We start from the raw sequence: 18,481 nt of genomic DNA, 5'->3' as shown, positions 1-18,481 counted from the left end.
TCCAAAAAGCACTGACTACATGGAAAACCTTCAGGTCACAGCAAATTAAAGATCAATGACAACCTAAAATAGATGCTGTCATATTTTCACTCCTAACATGTCTTTGCAATAAGAGCATTGTTTCAGTAAGCAAATAATATGACATTTCAGCTTGAATGAGATCTTAGCACTGTGGCTGAGCTCTGCCCGCAGATCCCAGCCTGCTATGACAGACCAAATTCTATCTGCATTTGAGTCATCGGGATCTTGGGGCCAATTAGCTAAAGTCTGTAAGCGCAATACAGAGGCTTGTTTATTAGAAAGCCACCTTACAGGCACACGAAGGAAGATCAGGTCTCAGGCCTTGGCTCTGCTCGGGACTGTAAAACCGTGCTCTGTTCAGCGCCGATGCCTTCGAGCACCTTGAGGACAAGCCCTCTGCCCCCGCAGCACTCGCCAGATGTGTCCCACTAAACGCCCTCCAGGCAACTTGGCCAAAATGCTGCTGCTTTGGTCAAGGGAAGCAAGGAAAGGACTGTGGCAGTCTTTTAAAGGACTAAACATTTGCATCCCCTGTATGTCAAACCGACTACACTGGCAAAGGGAGGAGCAGGTCAGGCCACAAGTCCATCGCCTGCCAGTGGTGGGGTTTGCTGCTGGTGCTTCCCTGCGGCCCCCACGTGTGCCAGCTCCCAGGGCACGGCACGCACCGCCGCTTCTGCTACCCGCCTCGGAGCCGCCTCTCCCACTTCTTCAACTGACTGATAGAGAGAGAGAACTATTTTTAAAATGTAGATGGTTAGTTCTTAAGTCTGATGGTGACGTTTTAAGACTCCAGTTTGTTACGTGTACTTGGCCCTTCTTGTCTGTGTGGCTCATACAGATGTCGTATGAGTAGCATTAAGCCTATGCAATAACACTTATAGACTGGAGCAAAAATACTGTTATTTAGTCATTCCACAGCTAAGTAAAACAATTTATGATGGAAGATTACAAAATAAACTCCTATTCAGCTAATTCCAAGTATTATTCCCACTTGGCTAATGATGTGAGTAAGGGCTGAGAGATACAGTCAGCCCTATCTTCTGCTATGATCCCTTGACTTAAATAATGATTTGTTATTCACAGCTTTTTTGGGGAGGGAGAGGGTAATGAAAGAATGCATGGAAAACAGGTGATAAAATCCCAGATGAACTGTGAACTTATCTTTTATTGCTCTTTTATTGTTGGAGTTTTAGAAACACTAGGAGATAGACAGAAAAAAACATGACAATAGGTTGCAGTTGATCCGTAACCTTCTAATACAAAACAAATAAATAAACCAGTGAATGAAGGAAAGCATCTAAACTGGACACAGAAGAAAGACATAAAAAAAAGTCTCTTCTTTTGCTGCCATAACCTACAACTGAGCCAAAAATGCTTTAGACAGAAAATTCTTATCTATAGTAGAAGAGAGGTTAGATTTAATGGTTCTAAATAATCTTGTGCAAACCTCTATTTTGACCCTAATTCCCTTTTATCTCTACCAAGATTAAATAAGAGAATAAACAAGTAGTGGTCTGTACGTGTAAATAATTTACAAATAGCAGAAAGAAGGCTCAGATGCCACTAGGAGTTGTGTGGAGGAACCAAGCAGTGCTAATAGTTGCACATGGTTTGACAAGATACATTCTTGCATCTGTTTTCTGTCTGTATGTACATACCCAGTGTGTGTAAGGAAAAAGAAAAACAACAAATTTAAAAATTTTAATTCTACAGCACAGAGTTCTTGATCAACAGGATACCAACGTGCAAAGCTTCAGACTTCTTCCTACTTGGCAGAGGAGTGACAATATGTACAAGTCTTAGACAAGCCTAATTAAACAGAACAAATCTGGAAAAAAAGATGCAGTTATAAATGCTTTAAAAACCTGATCCTAAGGCAGCTGCAGAAGAGCAAATCCAAGATTTTTTTCTGGCCAAAAATATGGGGGCACTACAAGCAAGTTACTCTGCTTAGGGGAAATTGATGCAAGTCTGTTATTTACAGAATTTCCGAGCCCTGTTCCTCTGGGCATTGGAGGGATTAAGTAAGCAAAGACAGTTTCTCTGCTTCTAGCAAGTCTCACCCAGACAGCTTATTTCAAAAACTGCCTCTGTAGGCTTTTTCTCAGCATCATGCTTATTTAGGCTATGTCCGACTTTCTGCTCACTTCTGTATTTTTCTCTTCCCTTGCATCCTTAGTCAAGCAGCAGCAGAGTTCCTCTTCACAGATCATTCAGTTCTTTCAGTGAATTTACATATGCCTTATACTGTGCCTTACAGTGACATTAAGTGAAAGATGGTTACTTCATTCACCTCCACAACACAGATTAGTATAAACCTGTGGGAGACAAAAAGTGAATATTCAAGCTCAGGACATCTGTCTCACCCTTCAAAACACTTACTGATTTACTAAGGTCATTAAAATTAATGCAAACACTCCATTATGTTCTGGATCAGGTTGTTAACCTGATCTGGTTTCTCCAGATCTGTAACACGGAAGCCAATGTTTCCCATTTGTGTACCCAAACAACATCTCTTTTCCTCATATCAGGTTTCTGTTTCCCTTGCTGGGATTCTTGTCAACATTTCAATACACAAACTATATTGATGCAACAAAATAATTTATTGTGAGGTCTTTAGAAGGTCAGCAAGATCTTAGCCGTAGCAGTGCACATGTGTGAGAAGCTGCAGTTTAGGCATTATTATTGTCACACCTTTCTGTTAAAGAAAAAAAGACAGGCGAGGAAAGTAAGCTAATAGCTCTCTGTCCAAGGACTAGATGCAGAACACTGAAACCTCAGCAAAGTATCAGATGGACCTTGAAGACCGTGCAAGAGAGGGCACAAGACTCTTCCCTCCCACAAGCAGGAGGGAGGATCAGTAACAACAGCTAACTCAGGGTAGGCAGGGGGGAAAGAGAGAAAACCCGATGTAGAAGCCCTTCCCACACCGTGAACTTTCAGGGGGGACTGGTTATGTCTGAAGTGAAGCAGGTTGCATAGCTGGTGAATTTGGGTATCACACAGAGAACGCAGTTTCCAGCAGTGAGATGGCCACCTCTCAAACCACTTGGCCTGACTCTGGTGGTTCTCGCCCATGCCCAGAACTGCCCTGGACATAAGCCCCCAGACCAGATGTACTTAAATTCAAAGGAGATTCAGAAACTGGACATTTCTTTGTCTATGTCTCAATAAAATCCTTGATCCACTAAGTTTTCTGATAGCACCTTAACATACCACGTGATCAAGGCCTTCACAAAATGCAGTTCCAGCCATTTCTTCTTCTAAAATGCCATAATAAGTACCAATTTCCATCTTCCCCAACAGCTTTCTGATCATCATTCATCAGGGAAAAATGAATCTATTCTCAGCTTTGCCCCTGGGGACTCTCTAATTCTGGAGGGAAGCGTCTTAGCCAGAGGGTTAGAGCCTAGTCTGGAGGAAGGATGGGGAGGGATGTACTTCATCCCTCCAGGCGTGCCACTGAAGAGAGAAGGGAGGGAAAAATACCACACAACCATCAACATTCATTAAATTAAGCAGGAGGAACAAAAGATTGATGACCTACAGCCTTATGACTAGGGAAGGAAGGAGAAGTTCTCAGTACATGCTCCAAAAATGCCACCACTGTTTACAAGAGCGGTGTAAGTGTCCCGGCAGAGATCCCGCCTGGGCGTTCCCACAGCTGCCCACAGCCCTGAGTAAGGCACTTTGGTCCTTTTGACATGCCATATGGCTCAGACTTTCTATACTTTTTAGGTCAAAAAGACTTTTGGCATCTTTTACATAAAGATTTTAATATTTTGGATGCCATTTGAAGTGGTTTAGGAAGTGCAGCATCCCCCTTTGAGGAACCTACTTTTTTTTTTTTTTTTTTTTTTTGCATCTGACCTTTAAGAAATAAGACTCCAGAGAGGCAGCATTTTATCAGAAGTATTGTAGCCTAGGCATACATCCTAGCAGAAATCTAGAGGGAACTGAGGACCATGAACTGACCATATTGCACTGCAGGGGTGCCCGAGATGGCAGCTTTCCTCCTCGTACAGTTATATCCCACTCTAGACCTGGCTCTTAGAAACAACACAGATGAAATACAACAATTAGTATATGCTCAGTGTGAAGTCTATTGCTTTTTATAGACAGCAATGGAAAAAGAGGCTTAGTAAAGCTCTTACAAATGCAAATACATGCCCTGAGTATTACAGCTGCACAAGGTTTGTCGATCTCTGGGGTGTGGACCTGGCTCCTGCAGTCCTCCTCTGATCCAGCAGTCACTGGTGCTTCTCAGTTACTGCCCAGGACCCAGGACAACCTGATCTGCAATGCTGACAGCTCAATAGGGACAAGCCTCGTTCTCCCCAGCTATGCAAATCTAATGCCATGACTTACATTAGGAAGATATAGCACTGCAATATCTGCTAGCTGCAGTAACGGGATATTGCTCTGAACTAGAGAGACACTGAAAACATAGAAAATACCTAACAGTTTGAATTCTGAATCAATGAACTTAAAGGAAATTCTTGCAAAAGACAAAAGATTGAAGTCAGAGTTATTCTATACCTTGAGACTGACATTGCTTTATATTTATATGACCTTTTGCTTTCTTTACATTTTCCCTTTTGCTTTCAAAAGCAGTATTTTAAAAAGTTGTGTTGAAGATGAATTTGAGTGAAAATGATTTGTTCTGGAGTAATGTTAAGACCCATTTCCAGAAAGTACAGAAAAATACAGTCAGGTTTAATGAACTTTGAGCAAAGATGAAGGTACATTCTTTGGGAGTGCAGCCAAAGCTCCGGACACAGGAATCACATTCCCGGAAGCTATGGCCCGACAGTTGGCTGCAACCAGCTGGAACACAGGGAAAGCCCAAAGATAAGCATGCAAGAACAACTAAAGGTCGCAGGAACACATGAGGAATATGAAAAGAATAACATATTATCAAGAAGAGGCTTTGAGGAAGATCTGCCAGAAAGATGAGGTGGGCAGGAGAATTCACTGGAGGAACAAAGGGGAAGAACCTTGCATCGAATTTGGAAATTGTTAGCACCACCTATTGGTGACAATTTTAAATGGAAAAAGCTGGCCTATTCCCAAGTACATCTACATACAGAGAAGAGAAAAGTCATTGCTACTATGATGTTTGTTTTAACAAACAATAGGCAGTTAAAATATTTATAAAGATGGGATACTTAGTTGCCCTTTTTGTGGCGTAGTTTAGGTTGAATCTCAATAACACCCTAAATGCTTGGAAAATAACATATGTTTGAGCTTAACAAGATATAATTAGGTCAGCATTAGATCTGACCCTATCTCAATTAAAATAAGAGAAAATCCACTGAAAAGCCCTTTCTATGTCTTTCACACTTATTAGTATTTAAAAATACATGCAAAAAACTCCATGCACTCTAACAAGCAGCACAGTGGAAAAGACTAAAAGATAAATGTCTATAATAAAAAACCTACGCATTGTTTCCAAAGTTGGTCTAATCAATCAAAATGTATTTTGTTCTACATATTTGTTTATTGTATTACATTTGCTGACCTGTGTGAGTAAAGCTTACAAATATTGTTGATCTTGTGCTTTTGGGGAAAGGAAATTTCAAGTAAGGCTCCACCCATCATAGAATTATTGCTCTTAAGAGTCACTTAGAAATAAGCCAGGATTTCTTGGATTTAGAGTTATGGTTGCTCTCATTTACAATTGCCATTGTTATAGGGGTGATTATTGGCCAACAAAAAAAAAGGGGTTTTATAATGGTAAACATGACTCGGACGTGGAGCAATACAGTTGCTGCCCTAGTAAACCTACAGTCTAAATACATCAATTTGTCTGCTCCCTGCCCACATCTTCTTTTTATTTAGATTGCTAGCCTGTTTGCTAGCAAAACTCCACTCAGAGGAATGGCACTGATTTGCAGTTCAGACAGGTTAAAATCAGGGGGAAAAGCCTTGGTGGAGAGGCTCGGTTAACATCTATTAGCAATGGCAGTCCTTGGCCAGGATGGTGCTGGGTACCTGCGAGAGCCTTAGCTTCCCCTGAAGTTAATTTGCTGATTTTCAACAACGGGTGGGATCAGGCCCCATTTCTGCAAGCTCTATTAATAAATAATTGAATGTATTCAAAGGTGTTCGCGAAGAGCCGTGTTTTATCTCATGCATTTGTTATGTTTCTTTCCTTTAAGAGTCAGTTAATAAAGGGCCCAGGCAACAGTGAGCACTTCTGCTGGGCCCTGCCTGTTCTTGGCCCAGCCAAGCAGCAGCAGTCAGTGTCCTGCTCGTGCTCCGGTCCTTTACAAGCAAAAGTCTGCCTGAAAGGCACAGTGCAGTTTATGCCTCTGACTACAGTACATGTGTATATGACTTAAAGTGACTTAATTTCTTAATGTTTGACTTCTGTTAATGCATTTTTTTGTTGTTATTATTTCTATAAACAATTAAAAATATCAGGAATCCACAAAAATCTTGTAAAGGTATTTGTGTGCTGAAAGTGCTCATTTAAAAAAGTGGAATACTGAAAATCTTGTGTAGGTATGGAATAAGTGTGGCTTAGATATTCTGGGTTTATGTCACAAATTTTACTAAGGGAACAATTCAAATTAAACAAATTATTAGAATTTTTAAATATATCTCAGAAATTACTTTTTTTTTTTTGCCTTTTATTTTAGGAATTCTTGTAGTGTCTCTATTTATTTTATCATTAAGACTTTGCAGAAAAATTGAAAGTGGAGCTCAGCAATGCCCTAAGTTTGGAGAGGAATTATAACCACTGCATTTGAAAACACATTAAATCTCTAACTGAGTGAAGATGCAGAGTATGTTGCTGCTCTGCACTTTCTACCTGTTAAACTTCCAAGAGAAAGATCTACTTTGAGATAGAACCAGAAAGAAAATGGTTTTGACTAACGGATAGTGCTGAAATTTTCACTGTTAAAAAATGGTATTTTAGATAGGTTGTTTTCTGGGAAGCTACACCTTAAAAAATGTTTTGCAATATGACCATACTCCATTACATTTGCATAAGTTATTTTCTTAACTTCAACCAAGCTGTATTTAGCTTTCCTAAAACCATAGACTTCAAAAGTGGCACTGCAAGTGTGTAAGGGGTTATTTAAATAACATTCCTCAGGTACTTCAGCTACTTAAGAAAAATGTCTGTTGACAGGCCTGAAAACTGGAATCTTGTGGTGGTGCCTATTTAGTGAACTGCGAACCACAGAAATGTTGATCATTAAGCATTACTTCCCCACTCCTCCACTGTGCCTCTGGAAGGAAATCAGTCTTTGTATTTGCTAAGCTCCTTTTATCCTAGACCCTTTGAAATTATCAAAGGAGTTAGTCAAAAACACCAGCCTGGAAAACGAGAGCTCCTGATTTTACCACTCTATCTGCCACAATGTGGTATTTAGTCTTGTGAATCTTCTGGCAAAGCTTACTCAGGCAGAGGTGTATTTGTTGTTTGTTTGGTTTTTTGTTTATTTTTAATAGAAAATAGCTAAAAAAGCAAGAGTTTAAATAACCTGTACCTTAAAGCCACGAATGCAAGCACAGGGATACCACGTGCCCTGAGCTCCCGGTCTTGTGCCCAGTGCATCAGACCACAGTACTACTTTGGGTTCTCCAAGGCAGAACCGAAGGGCTAGTCTAAATCAGCATAGCTACACTAAAGCCAATCAACACTCGCCGATGATCCTTTTGTCTTTACTCTCTTATCTATATGTTTGGAAATACACTTATTTAGTTCTATCTCAAAGAATGATGGAGAAATTCATGCTTTTCATTTCAGGTTTTGTAGGCCTCAAAGAAAACCAAAAAATACAGGCAAGTGTTGTACAACCAAGATTATAAAATAAAATTATGAAATGAAATCCTTAAATGAAGTGATTCACATTTTTTCTCTGTGAAAAACCATTTCCAAAATCAACTTTCCCCTTTTTAGGCCAGCTGGTAGTTTCTATTGATCTTTTTGGAAGACTTCTAAACAAATCCCTAATGACTTGTTCCTAGTCAGGGCCAATGACAACATCAGCCTTCTGAGACACTGTGGTTCCCTGCGCTTTCATGACACAACAATTACATCACTATATTTTCCCAAGAGGAAGCTAGGTCACCGAAGACTCACACTCCTAAATGCAAATACCTGTTACCGTAGAGTAAGGCAGAACAACGGGAGCAACCTCAACCCCAACACAACTGAATAGCAAAGAAGCCCGAGCACCTCTGTCCCTGCCGGACATATGGATATACCCCCCCAGGGAGCCACGTGGCCAGGGCAAGCCCATAGCACGGGACGTCAGCCCAGGAGACCAGTTCCTCTACGTACAGTAGAGAGGGGAGGAAGAGAGGGAAGAGCTGCAGGACTGCACCAAGCATGCAAATAACATCAGCACCACTGTAGCAGAACAACAGAAATAGAGGAAACAGCAGGGAAGGGGAACAATAAAGGCATCTCATCACTCAGTAGATCCATAACTAATCAATAAACATGAAAAATCAAACATAAAAACCCTGGATCTTTGCCTGCACAAGATTGGAGCAAAGGTTGGATTAGCGTTAGCACCTCCAGAGAGCCCTCACAGAACATCTCAACCACTCTGCACCTAGAAACCTCCCACTTAAACCTTTTCTGAGCAACTTGAACCAAGTCAGTCCTGACAGCAGCTGCAGCCCTGGGGCTCCTGCTTTCTGCAGGCTCCGGGCACTGCTCAGGGTGGCCACGCTGCCCGGGAGACAGCAGGGCATGGGTCTCCTCCCATCGCCCACTGGGACGGAGTACGGGCCCATGGCTGCTCCGGTGCAGCCCCAGCAGTGCAAAGCAGCAGCCTGCAGAAAACCGAAACCCGAGGTAAAAGGCAGAAGGAGAGCACCCGGCTACCGAGGGCGAGAAGACAAAGAGAGGGGAATGGCAGCAACCAGGTAAACTGACAAAGGAGGAGGGAAGAGGAACTGTTAGCAGGATGAGAACATTTATCATTAAAAAATACACTGTTCTTCCCAATGTGTTTGGATGGGGAACACGTTTATTGTGCAGGTGCAGCTTATCTCCGTAGCTCAGAGAACAGTATAGATCAGCTCTCTGCTGTCATCTTGACTGACAGACAGATGTTGCTGCGGCAGAGCGACAGCTGAAAAGCTGCAATGATTGATTCCAATAGTGTCTTGCTTCATTTCAACCAATGAGAAGCTTGCGCTCATTCCACTTTTATTGAAGTGATTTCTTCTAATTGGCTATTTAATGCCTTAAAAAAAATACCAGGAGATACAGGTCAGTGCTCCATTAAGCTGAGGTTTGGGCAGTGTTTTTCAGATACAAATGAAGATTTGCTTACGCTCAACACAAAGGCTGCAGCGAAAAATTAATGATTTTATCAGGTAAAGCAGGTGTTGTGGTCACACCATCAAGGTCACTAGCATTAACAAAACACTCTGAAAACAGAATAGTGGCATGTTCCCAGCAATGTGCTGGAGTGTGGTAGAGATAATGTGCTCAGCCTCAAGGGGAAAAAATATGATGTGCTAACACTCACTAACAGCTGTTAATGGCAGAGTATTGTGGACATGGAGAAGCATGTTTGACCTCCTAGTCCTTTGGAGGAAAATGTAAACAACTGGCTTGATCCCCCACTGCCTTGCCCCTGCTATGGCCTTCTATACTTGTGCCAAGTAAATGCAGCATATATGTTAAATGCTATCACATCAAAAGAGCTGAGCTTTACCACCACTTGCACAGGTGTAAAAGCCTGCAGAAAGTGCAAGGTAAGGGATAATTAGAGCCTGTAAGTGCAGGATGAGGGGCTTATGCAAGAATAAAGTGACACAGACAGAGAAATGTGGTTACAGTGACTAAATGAAAACAGCTTTTTTTTTTAAGTCAACTGAGCAGGAGCGTGGTGGGTCACAACTACTTGCTTCCAGGACAAAAAAAAATTTTTATTACTTTTTCCTGGGAGCACAGCAGAGCCATCTTATCTAGAAAAGGCAGAACTCCTTCCTGGCTCAGCAGACCAAAGTACTTTCAAGGCTAGCTGTGCAGTCCACTTCTGCCTTAATTATACTTGTAGAATGGCCTCCCCAGCCCATCTCATTTTGCCACTGCAATGACATGTCATTATTAGAGGCTCAAAGAACACCATTACTGCTAATATGGGAGCTAAAACACCCTTAGCCCAGCTCCCCTCCGTTAGCAAATCCACACCTTTCCTAAAGTCTTATTGAAGAAGATAGTAGCGCTTCACTCGCCAGAAGGTGCCTAGTTTTTATTACCGATTATGGTGTGTGAGCATTAAAGAACAGTTTGTCCTGCCAATCTCAATATGAAAAAAAGATCAAAAACTATTTGCCTGTACAGAATATATTGATCCAGAAGTCATTGCATACAGTCCTCACAGGCACTCTGAAGGGTCTACGTGGCCTGCAAACATCTTTGGCAGCCACAAGAGATTCCTTCTGAAGACAGTGAGTCATTGAGAAATTTGTCACTTCAAAAGGCCTTTGAGCAAATGAGGATGAAATTCCTAAGTGCTCCTCAGAGATGGGAGAGAAACTATGGAGGACCAGACTGGGCCATCTAGAAGATCAACATGGTGTGCATCTTCTTCTGAAGCCTGAGGCGCTGCCTCGATCCAGCCTGTAGATTTAACATTCAGCTGAAATTCTTTTTAAATAAAAACAAATACAAACCCAGAGCGTGACAGTTTGTACCATCTGCATGGAATATGAGCTTGAGTTTTAATAGCATCAGTTATATCATTGTTAAAAAGCATTTTTATATTCAAATCCACTTACTGATTATAAATCCTTTGACAAAAGAGCTAGTGGCATGTGCTCACACACCTGCTGCCTTTGTGTGTTCCAGTCCATTTCGCGCCTGTGAAGTTCTACATCAACGCGGACAGTAATATGCTGGGAAGCTTTCCCCAATTTTTTTTTCTTACACAGTAGTACAGCAAAGTCTGCCCCAAACCCCCTAAATACCTGGTGCGTTAAATGTGATTCTGTTATCAGAGAATCTTAAGGGAAGATAGACAAGTACTGGAAATTAATAATATTAAGGGATAGGCTACTATTTTGGTGAAATAAGAGATGCATTTTGACAGCACTCTCTGGTACCGCAGAGGTTGATTTTATCGCTGTGCAGCAGGTCAAGACTTTACTATGCACACTCAGATCCTGCTGGACTCACCCTTTTCTCAGTTGCACAGCAAACATTTCAGACTACTATAATTTCTGTTTCTATAAACTTTCTACACACTTTCTTCATCTTACTTTAAAAATGGAGCCCTAGCTCCTCACCCACTGAGCCATTTCCAATTCCTTTACCACTACTGAGAGGGATGCTGTATAAAACCAGAGGCCAAAATCTGCACTGTGGCTTCATTACAGAATAACCTACAACAAAACAATGAGAGTAGGATGATTTGTATTTAATCAAGTGTTCATAAAATATGTAGCTGAATTTTTTTTTAAATGCTTCTATTTAGCTTTGTTTGACAGATCCTTCTTCCCCAGCAGCTGCATTCTTTGACATATTAGAGACCGAAGCAAGAGCTCTTTCCATCAGCAGTTCCACAGACTCTAAAGAGACGAGACATAGGATTAACTAACTGCGCAACAGAATTGGGGTTTGCAAACTAGTTTTAATAGTCACATGCGCTTGACAGTCCACTATCAAAGCAAAATGTGACTGCTTTCCTCTGCTCAGGCACCAAGTTCTCCTTCCACAGCCAGGCCTTGCCTCTGCACTGGGACACGAGCCAGCAGCTGCGGAGTAGCACATCCTGCTCAGCTCTTAAGGAGGTGCCACTTCACTCAATCCAGTCCCCAGAGTGAAACAACTTAGGTAAGAGATGAAGATTGATATAAGCATTTTTTAACAGTTTACACAGCAGGAAGAGTTTTATGAATAGTAAAAGCCAAATGCAGTAAACCAGTCAAGAAACCTTCCAAAATATAGGAGGGCCCCATTTCTCTTTTTCTTGTATATTGGCCATGTGTTTCTGTGGTACCTGCAGACCACAAAAAAATGCACGCAAGAAACAGCTTTTGGAGGAAACCAGTCAGTAGAAACACTAAACAAGTCTGCCTTGGATTCCCATGTGGGATGATTAGAGAAAGAAAAATAATGCACACACCTCTGTTGCTATTATTTGTGCAAGATCCCAACTTTTTTTCTCAGCAGAAGACCAGTAGTGAATGTAAGGTGATAGCTTAACATTTTTAGCTCTGTGAGAAAGAGTACTAGGGAAGGTAGCACTCAGCTGTAACCACTCTATTCATGCTATTCACAACAGGTTTAAAAAAAAAAAAGTGGTTATAATTTTGCTATAGCTGACTCAAGCTGGATTTGAATCCAGAATCTGAAGGCAAATTAGATTTTAACATCTACATTAAAAAAGCAGTTCACCTTCTGAACTGGATCAACTTTGATGTCTTGCTAAAAAGTTTAGTTGAATTGTAGTATGATGAAAAGACTCCTGTTCAGCAGCAAAGGAGACAATTATTAAACCAATCTTAATTAAATCATGGACTTAATTTTAGGATCCCAAAAGGAATGTTGAAAGCTTGGTCCAGTTACACTGACCCTGGTCCAGAACACTGAAACTTATCCATCAAAATAAATGTATTACCAGTACTTTGATACAACAGATGCTCGATGAGGGACTATGACAGAGCAAATGCCTTTTTAACTGTAATTTTTAAACAGAGTTATTAAACTGCACTATAGTATATGTTATCTTTGAGGGGGAAAAAGTGTAGGACACGAAAAACAATTATTACAGAACACAAGCTTAATTTTTCAAGCACTGGTTTCAAAATTAAAAACATCTGAACAAAGGTTTTCTCTGAGGAGAGTCACTTTGTAACCAATTCAAGTCTTCAAATAGCTATTTTAAAAAAAAAAAAACAAAAACCCTGTCAGCTACATAAATTGTTTTTCCTTCAGATTCCAAATCCTGTTAAGCCAGGTTGATTAAAATGTTGCATTAAGAAAAAAAAGAAGGGGGGGCAATCTAATCACCCCTTATAAAAAAGGGAAAGCAGCAACTCAATTTTAAAGCATCATGAACAAAAAGCTATAGCCCATCTATCATTCACATATGGATTCATGTAATGATTCTTCAATTAGAATTATTATCTATACAGCAGCTGAAGACTGAGAACTGCTGATACACTGCAGATGAGAACATTTGCTAGTCTCTGGGCTCCAGCCTTTCTCAAAAAATGATGATCGCACAATACAGATTGCTCGGTTTATGTGTATTAAGCTGCAGTGCCAGCATTTACATTTGCAACATCACAATTTTGCTTTCTTAGGCTCAAGAGAATTTGCTGCATCTGGTAGATTTTATTTGCTTTGTATTGTTTCAAACAAAGTGTGACTAGGCAATATTATTGGTCAAATAGTCCTCAGATTTATTAATTATCTTAGAAACTACAAAGGAGGTAAAGTAAGAGCGAGTTTTTGAGATGGATCATTCACTGTCAGTTTGCTTGCTTGCAGACTTGTGTCCCAGTGCCATCTACTCCTTCATTTCTTTCACCTATATAGATCCAGATAGTAGAAGATGCCACATCAGAAGCAAGGGAAAGAAAGGCAGCTCATGGAACAGTTACAGACATTGTAGGGGATGAAATTCACTTTGGCGATTCAAACTGCAGCAGTCCGAGATGCTCCTGCCTACCTGTGCGCCCTGCCCCATGGACAAAGGTTACGATCCTTGTCTCTCTGAAAGAGCAGGTAGCATGTGCTTACTCTATAGCCCCTACTGTTTCAGGGCTTTCCCTTTCCTATTTACCCGCTGATAACCGCATGCTGCGACCTAGATCACAGAAGAAAGAGATGGACAATGCAGAAATAGTATCTGTGAGATAGCCTTACTAAATGCACATCTGTTCATGGTGTTTCTACTGTGTATTCTTGCTACATGAGTATGTGAGCTGAACATCCAGCTGTCATCCTAAATGTCTCACTAGTAATATGGATGTTGGAGATAACTCAAAAACCTGCTAGAACCAACCTGTTATCTGGAAGCCTTTAGTGACAGGTGCCTATACAGAAGTGAAGAATAGGGCTGCACAATTAATTTTTAGGTTCAGGAGCTTCTTACCTCACTGTACAATCTTAAAAAGATCTTCACAGAAGGCAAATATTGTTAATATATTTGTTTTACTCTGCTTATTTTGACAGAGCTATGCCCATGCTATTATCATCTTTCATCAATATTACTTTTAGTGGGTAAGGCCTGCCACAACCATGAAGTCTCCCAACATCTGTAACACAAAGGAAGTATGAAAACCATGCTAATAGCTGTATGTTTCAATATTATTTCACTGCTTTATTATAGATATTGGTGAACAGAGAGCAAGTGCATTACATTATTCCTTTAAAAATACTCTGTTTATCTACCAAATCTCCTTTTTCAAATATGTGTTGTAAATAACAATTCTTCTCCATTTACTTTAAGGTAAACTGCAATTTGAATTACTTGCATAAAATTTCAAACTGTCTGCTTATAATGATGTTATACAATGCTTTTGTCTCTAAAAATTTAACATTGAGACCTAACAAATACAGGTCACAAAGCAAGCAAACAACAGTGGGAACTGGTTACAACTTACCAAAGTAATGTAACACAAATGTTTACTTCAAGAGTCTATACATCATGATGGGGCACACTTTAAAAATATTTCAAATTGCCCCACCTCAATTGCCATCACTGAGATTTCTGAAATGTTTTAATGACATACATAGACCCCAAAATACTTTGATTTTCTTTGTAACCAAAATCATTACCTTAAAATGATTTTTAATTAAAAAAATTAAAAGGTTTAAAAGGTTGAATTCAGAACAGAACACCTGCTTTTTTTTCCCCCCCCTCTCCAAATACTTGTTTAGAGAGAGCTGTTGAATTTTTCATCTTTGATTTGAATTTGGAAATATTTTGAAGACAGGAAAATCACTACCTGAGAAAGCATGTCAATCTAGAGTTGAAGTGAGTGACTTACTTCCATCAGGCAATTTATTACCAGAACATAAAAGGTGGGGATTTCTTTCTCTCAGAAAAGCCAACTGCTGTTTTCTTTCTGTTCAGTTTCAGGATATTATTCATCAAACACTCACTCAAACTGCTATCATGCACCTCCCTAAGACTATTGTTATGAGATTTTAAAATTTGCATTCCGTGACTAGTCATCTAAATTAATAACTTATGCTCATTCAGGCATGGATCAGCAATATCCAAAAACAGAAAGAAAGGTATCACTACGGCCTTGTGATTTTTTCACTGGCTGCTTCAATATACAGAATATAGAGGCAGTGAGATGCAGAGTTTTGGCTCCCAAGCCTGTGCGAGAGCTTTACTGAGTGGCAGAACTAAAGTATAGCATGCTCTCAACAGTAAAAAAGCAAAAATTTACATCTACTTACAATCACATGCACTCAGTGGTCAAGTTAGATTACACTTCTCCTAGGACATATCTGTACAGCAAATAAGTGTGACTGTAGTCCAGGTAGCCATACCTTCACAAGCTTTAATTAATCTAACGTGTAACAAACAATGTAGAAGCAGCAGCTCAATTTAAGCTTAAGATAAAATGAACTTTACTTCTAAAGTAAGAGCACTCTTATCATGATTAGCGTACTATTAACTTCCACATATTAACACCATATTTTATATCAATTAATTGAACATGTTGGGGAGATATTCCTCTCAAAAGCATCACTATTTTGACTAAGCAATTTACAGAGGGCTCTGATCCCACCAAACAAAGCAACCAGAACATTTTGTGAAGTTAGAACTGATTAACTGTGCTATCCCAAGTGTTAATACATTACAGACAGACAAAGAAAAACGTCTTTGAACATTAGGCTCGCTTTGGCCAGTAAATGTGACAAAGCTACATACAATGTAGTAATTGCATATAATAATAATAATTAGCTAAAAATTTTAAAACCTACAGCAATGTCACTCCAGTGATACGGAACCTTTGTTCAAGGAACAGACTCTAAATCTATTGTTAACTTAATGAATTCACATCAGTAACTGAACACAGCTACAGAAGCAACAGTGCCAATGACAGGACACAGCTGAGAAGTGGGAGTCAATACATTTTAAAAACAACAGGATAAAAAATGCTAAGACACCCTCAAGTCCCACTGGCTCTTGAGATTGCTGGATTCATCCCACAGACTTCCTCCCTTTCAGTGAATCTCCTGCTCCCATTCAAGAGCAGCTACCAAAGAAGAGAAGAAATGCATAAAAAAAAAAAAAAGAAAAGAAAAGAAAAAGGGTGTGTGTGGGGGGGAGGCAGACTGTCCCTTTTCACTCCATACTCAAAAGCAAGGGGCTGTGATAACTGTACTCCCTTAAAAAATTTCTTTGGATTGCTGAACCCTGCAAATATTTCCAAGAGTTGAGAACTGACAGGATATGAGGCATTCTAGATTTTTCTTGGCCACTAAGAGTTGCTTTGTTCAAGGCAGTTCATAGCCAAAAAATGTGCCCCAAAGCAGCAGTTCTAATTCTGAGACGGTCTGAGGACCTGAAAAGACTATTACTTCAAGTCTATCATCTCTTCATGCAGTTTTATCCTGTATTTAGTAAGTGCTATCCCAAAACTTTTATATAAGTCTTTGAAAAGAAATAAAGTGGCAAGTATGCTGAGGAGAAACAATAGACATTTAGGAAGCAGTGTAACATTTCTTGCTGGATATACACCTATACCTGAAAGGTCTGCAATCATTGCCACAGAAAATCTTGTTACTCAAGAACACGGGAATAAGCATTCTGTGATTTGCCAAACACCAGTCACAATAGGTCAAATTCACCCTCAGACCAAAAGGCTAGCTCAACATCTTTATGAACATAAGCTTTACTTTAGCAGATGTTAAGTATATTTAAGTGGTGCAAAAGGCTTGTGACTGGCCCTCTGTCTCAGGGAGAACATCACCTAAAGTTTTCTTTAAAGCTGAATTTCACCTGAGTTTTGTTGTTGTTTTCCCTTCCTCTCAGATGAGGAATAAGTCGTCTTCTGCACTGCAGATTCACAAGGCTAACCCAATACAAACCAGACATACTTCAGACAAAAGCGTATCTTCCTGTGTTACAAAATCTGCATCTTCTAGTCCTCAAGTTGTTCTGTGCCTGTATTAGAATTACTTATTTCATCTACAGTTTCTTCTTTCTTTACTTCTTTCCTAAAAGTCTTCAAACACTTGTCAAGTCTTTTTAGGAATATGTCTACGTCTTGTTTTTTAATTCCAATTGCTGATGCAGCATTGAGGTAAGCACAGGGATAGTCATTTGTATGTGACATAAAGCCTTCAAAAGTGTAGTTATTCACTGTTTGTACAGACCCACAGGGAACCACCCTGAAACACACAAACAAAATTGCAATTCAGTTAAAGATGCCTTGGACATTTTTACATGATAGCCTATGATGAACACATTTACATAAGTTCCTATACAGTGCAGCATCTGTTAGCTCTAAAGAATTTCAGGTAAGCAGACTTAGATCAGGTATTCTCCAAGTTAGTGCTCAGGTACCGCTATTAGTGACAGTAGCAGCAGATCCTAAATTAACTCTAGCCTGCGTGCATACACACATTTTCCTTCCCCTCTTCAGTTAAATTTATAAGAATGTCACTACTGGTATTTATGAACTCCCTGACGTGGGGGAAGAGACATCTGCAGCAAACTTCTATTCCATAGCAAGGCTTAAATATTTGACCTGCTCTGTTTCTTACCTGAGTTGGTTCACCCCTCCTCAGGTAACCTGAGCTCCCCAGGATAATCTTACTGATGCCAGCCTTCAAGCAGACACCTGCTTGGCACAGCGCATTGCAGCCCAGAACACCTGGGCTCAACTGATCCAGAGGGCTCAGCCTCCCGAATAGCTGGGACTACAGGTGTGAGCCGCCGCTTACTCATCCTTCTGGGTAAACATTTCCTGATTTCCCAAATCAGGTCCCTCATCTCTCACTGCTTCTACCCTCCTATCACAGTCTACCTCCTCAAATCAGGATCCCAAATGCCTCCTATCCATCCCTCTGTACTGCATCCTCCTTTTTCCCATCATATGACGCTAACCCCATATTCATTTCCTCCTTGCAGTGGATACTTGTCACCACTGCTTTTACCTCTTCCTCATTCTAAGAGCCTCTACCTATTGCACCCTATTTCTCAGCACTTTCATTACATACCATTTCCTAATAAATCAAGATCTTAATCCACATCCTTACTTGTTAAAAGAACAACTCACCTTGCGGCCATAGTTAAAGCCTACACAAGCACTTACCACCAGTTGATCAGAATTTGTTACCTCTACAGAGATATTCCCTGCAGTTCATATAAGAAACTGCATTTGGGCAAATACCACTAGGACTGGCAGATCTTCCCTGTATGAAAGTGCTCAAACCACAGGTTATGCAAAAGCCTGTATGCAAGTGAAGTAGGGAACTGTTATTACTAATATTGACATT

The 18,481-nt window shown here is 40.3% G+C and overlaps 1 protein-coding gene across 5 annotated transcripts in view; it reads right to left on the bottom strand.

Annotated features, from left to right (window-relative positions):
• Nucleotides 1-1,210: 1,210 nt before the first annotated feature.
• The window catches only part of SEPSECS (Sep (O-phosphoserine) tRNA:Sec (selenocysteine) tRNA synthase), a 46,719-nt gene continuing 29,448 nt past the window's right edge, over nt 1,211-18,481 (bottom strand). For 2 of the 5 annotated variants that reach the window (XM_067298171.1, XM_067298172.1), the window contains one exon: nt 14,312-17,371. In XM_067298171.1, the coding sequence (XP_067154272.1) occupies nt 17,122-17,371 (250 nt within the window). In that variant the 3' untranslated portion in view covers nt 14,312-17,121. Of the gene's footprint in view, nt 2,343-11,546; nt 11,575-13,389; nt 13,542-14,311; nt 17,372-18,481 lie in introns of those variants that run through there. The other 3 variants (XR_010884452.1, XR_010884453.1, XR_010884450.1) reach the window with 3 other exon arrangements.

The sequence above is a fragment of the Apteryx mantelli genome, chromosome 5, assembly GCF_036417845.1.
Source record: "Apteryx mantelli isolate bAptMan1 chromosome 5, bAptMan1.hap1, whole genome shotgun sequence".
NCBI lineage: Eukaryota > Metazoa > Chordata > Aves > Apterygiformes > Apterygidae > Apteryx > Apteryx mantelli.
Note: the sequence above shows the minus strand (reverse complement) of the source record. Positions and strands in the feature narration are given on the sequence as shown.